Below are 3,728 nucleotides of genomic sequence, written 5' to 3' on the forward strand. Positions count from 1 at the left end.
AGGGAATATGATTATTTATCCCCATACTCCTCCCAATAACCATGTATGCTCAAAAATATCTAACTTGAGACTATAAGATGGCTCAAGTATTAAGAGCATTTGCTGTTTTTTCAAAGAACTAGGTTCAGTTATCAGCACCCACAAACTCCAGATCCAGGAAAGTTGAAGCTCTCTTCTTACCTCTGTGGGTACCAGGGACATGTGTAATAAACATGCATGCATTCAGGCAAAATATTCATACACATAAAAATAAAATAAATACAACTTTAAAAATATATCCAAGTGATGTCTGGCAAATAAATGAATCGATAAGTAGAGATCTTAAAATTTTATTACCATTTTTCCTGTTTGCTTAAATAAACCAATCTGAGTACACATTACAGAGCTGACTAAAAGTATTAAAGAAACTCAAAGATTAACCATTGAATAGTTTCCCTATACTTTCTGAAAATCTGGTACGACAGGAACAGATGTAAGTAATCAAAAACTTGCATTGCAAAGGAAATGTAACACACTTTCAATTACAAAAATGAGCACTGAAAAAAACACCTAAAGAGAAAATAGATGAAACAATTATCATCATCTAGAACCAGAACACAAAGTTGCGCTATACTGTGTTCTCTGCATGCCCAGACTAACCTTGACATTCTCCCCCTTACTTAAAATGTTGACTGTCCCTTTTAAAATCAGTAATTGGGTTGCCCCATGTTGCTACCAAAATGGTACTAATCCTCCAGGGGGGCCTTTCTGGAGCCCTCATCTCTCAATGCCTCATTATATAAAGATGAAAAATACATTGGTTCCCTCCTTGTAAATTTCGTCAAAAATTCAAGAACTTTCATCGTGGTGGTTTCAGAGTAGGCTCTTGGACCCCACAGGAACACATAACGTGGAGGATAACTGTCGGGCACCTGCCTATATTTCAGATAATTTTGCTGCACTAAATCTCTAGTGAGGAACTCCCTGGGCTCCCCATAAATGAAGTGCTCCTTCCCATCATATATTCCTATCATATTCAGGAATTCCCATATGCTTTCTTCAGAGGCACAGTTCCCCTCTATGAATATTACACCCAGAATAACTATCAGGAAGGCATTTCTAGGCAACCTCTTGTTGTAGTCATCATATGTGAGGTTCAGTGTGTTGGTAAAGACATAAGAGTTGCTTGCAGGATCATCTTCCTTTATATCAATGCCAAAAATCATCTCTAAGCACTTAGCAGCTTCCTCAAAGATGGCAGGGAATTGTTTCTTGTGGTCTTCGGTGACAACCCCAAGCATTTCCACTTCCTGGACAGGCTCTTTCATTCTATATTTCAGGAGCAGGAGATTCACCAGTTCAGTGACCTTTCGCTTTTTGAGATTTTGCCATGCGGAAACATCATCTGTCAACTTGGACGGGTTTAGACTCTCTTCTTCCGGGCTGCCATATTCTTTATCTAAGTTGATATATGAAGTGAAGGAGTAAGAGCTCTGGTAACTCTGTGAAATACTCTGCATCCAGGTAACAGACTCTTCTGCCTCATCTGGACTGCTTCCAAACAGAGAACATGATGAGGAAGCAGAAGGTGGGGAAGCACAGAAGGAGGGCAAAATGAATCTTAAAGAAGCAGTTAATGTGGACAAGATGCTGTCACTGTAAGTAGCCGCCCCTGCCTCCTCTTCCTTTTCATCCTCTTCCTCCTCCTCCTCTTCCATTTCTTCCTCCTCCTCCTCTTCCATTTCTTCCTCCTCCACTTCCTCTTCTTCCTCCTCCTTCTCTTCCATTTCTTCCTCCTCCACTTCTTCTTCCTCCTCCTCCTCTTCCATTTCTTCCTCCTCCACTTCCTCCTCTTCCTCCTCTTTCTCTTCCATTTCTTCCTCCTCCTCCTCAGCTAATCTATATATTTCAAAAGCATCCTGGAAAACTTTCCAGAGGCTGAAGTGTGGATAGTATGGCATAGTGAATCTGGCTGGAGATGGTAGGCTGGAGTATAAAGCAGGACACTGGGTGAGTGGGGGGAGGGAAAAGTAGTGTGAGTGGCCCCAGCTAAAAAATCTCACCCCCTCATGATTCTAACAAAAGCATACTTACAAAACTTCTTTGTAGGTGATTGTCTCAGAGCCCTGCTAGCCTGCTGCTTTCCTTGTTGTGTGTCCTACTTGAACCTGAAGAGGGATATGAGAAAGGTCCTCAGCATATAGGCAACTGGGAGATCCTGGGACCCCACAGTGAGGTATGTTTCTAGGTACTTTGGGTAGTGACGTTGGTGCCCACTCAGGGTGTTCTTCTCACCTTGACTATTTGACTCCGTGGGACTTTTCTATGTTGTCATTTGAGGGGAGATGACTCTCATCACGACCCTTAGTTCAATTTCTGATTGACAGCTCTGGAAGATGAGCTGAGAGGACCTCCCACACTGAAGACTGCATGAAACCTGAACTACTCAATGCAGCTGGAAATCCCTAATTCCAGAAGGAGGGCCCCCTTTGAGTTTCCTTTATTCTAGAAAGTTTTAGATCCTACTCAGCTGCTGGACTGAGACAACCCCTAAGGATAACACCTCACATTCCCGAGACAAAGAGGAAGAAATAAGGGAACCCCATCCTAAGTATTATCTGTCAAGGGCCTCTCCCACATGCTAGTCAAGAGCTGACCAAACTCTGTTTCCATCTCCTAAGTGAGAGATGTACTCATTTCTCAATCTGAACCCTCAGAGCCTGGGGTTATACCTCTGCTGGCTGTAACATCTGCTTCTGCGTTAATCTTGGTACAGTTCACACACCACTGTACCTACTGCATGAGGCAAGGACCTGGAGAATGAAAGAACACACAAGAGACCTGGGTCATTCGAAAGGAGATCAGCTGAATGCAGTTTATTCAAACTTAGGAAAACCCTTAAATCCCTAGCTGCTGCACAATGAAATGCCCCCTAGGCAGCTGGGAAATTACCACGCCCAAGGTGGAGTCAATAACGCCCTATAGCTAATCACCAGGCCGGGCAGAAGGAGCACAGGAACAAACAGGATGTTCTAGCTGACTGACTAGAAACTGTCCTCAAAATGAAACCTGGGAGCAGGGGTAGACCCATGGGCCCTACAGTTGGCCACGGTTTGCTCCTCTGAGCAATGCTTTGAGATCACCAAGATAGAGAAGACGATGTACCACATCCCTCAGGGAATCTACAAGCAGACAACATGGGAAAGGTAGCAGCAGTCCTAGGGAGGTTTACCCTCAGTTCTCACTCAGAATCCTTAACTCCTGATGGTCCCGGACTCCTTGCTATGCTAACCTGACCTATCTTCTCACCACACTATTGCCTCTTCAGAACAAGTTCCTCAATCCCCTGAGAATTCAAGGCAACACAGAAAAGGTACTAGACTCCCCTACTCTGCTAAAGTCACAGACTTACACAAATGCTTTCCTTCACCTCCCTGGAACACTTTATAGAAAACTAAAATGGCATCAAATTCAATGACACCTGTCCCAGGTCTGTTGAGGGAGGAGAGTCACCTTTACTGTTTAGCATAACCTGCCTCAGTCCCCTTTGACCTGAAGTGTGTCTCTTTAACCAAGACCTCACCATCCTGAAACACTTCTTGGCTCTTTGGAGAGCTTGTGGCAGAAGTCAGAGTCCATTCCATTAGAACACCATAAGCTATACCTTCCTTGGGCTGGAAAAAAGTTGAGAGTTAGATTCCACAGGATTACTTTCCTGAATCCCATTCTATTCAGAATGGGAGAAAGGA

At 43.7% G+C, this 3,728-nt stretch overlaps 1 protein-coding gene across 1 annotated transcript; it reads right to left on the bottom strand.

Moving 5' to 3' along the window:
* Positions 1–352: 352 nt before the first annotated feature.
* Positions 353–2,819, bottom strand: LOC125415440 (melanoma-associated antigen 1-like). Its single transcript, XM_048457679.3, has 3 exons — positions 2,712–2,819; positions 2,074–2,147; positions 353–1,965 (listed from the first exon to the last, which is right to left on the bottom strand). Exon 3 carries the CDS (start codon positions 1,938–1,940, stop codon positions 726–728), a length of 1,215 nt encoding a protein of 404 aa, XP_048313636.3. The 5' UTR covers positions 1,941–1,965; positions 2,074–2,147; positions 2,712–2,819; the 3' UTR covers positions 353–725.
* Between the last annotated feature and the right edge of the window lie 909 nt (positions 2,820–3,728).

This window comes from Myodes glareolus, chromosome X, assembly GCF_982192425.1.
Source record: "Myodes glareolus chromosome X, mMyoGla1.1, whole genome shotgun sequence".
NCBI classification, from domain to species: Eukaryota; Metazoa; Chordata; class Mammalia; order Rodentia; family Cricetidae; genus Myodes; species Myodes glareolus.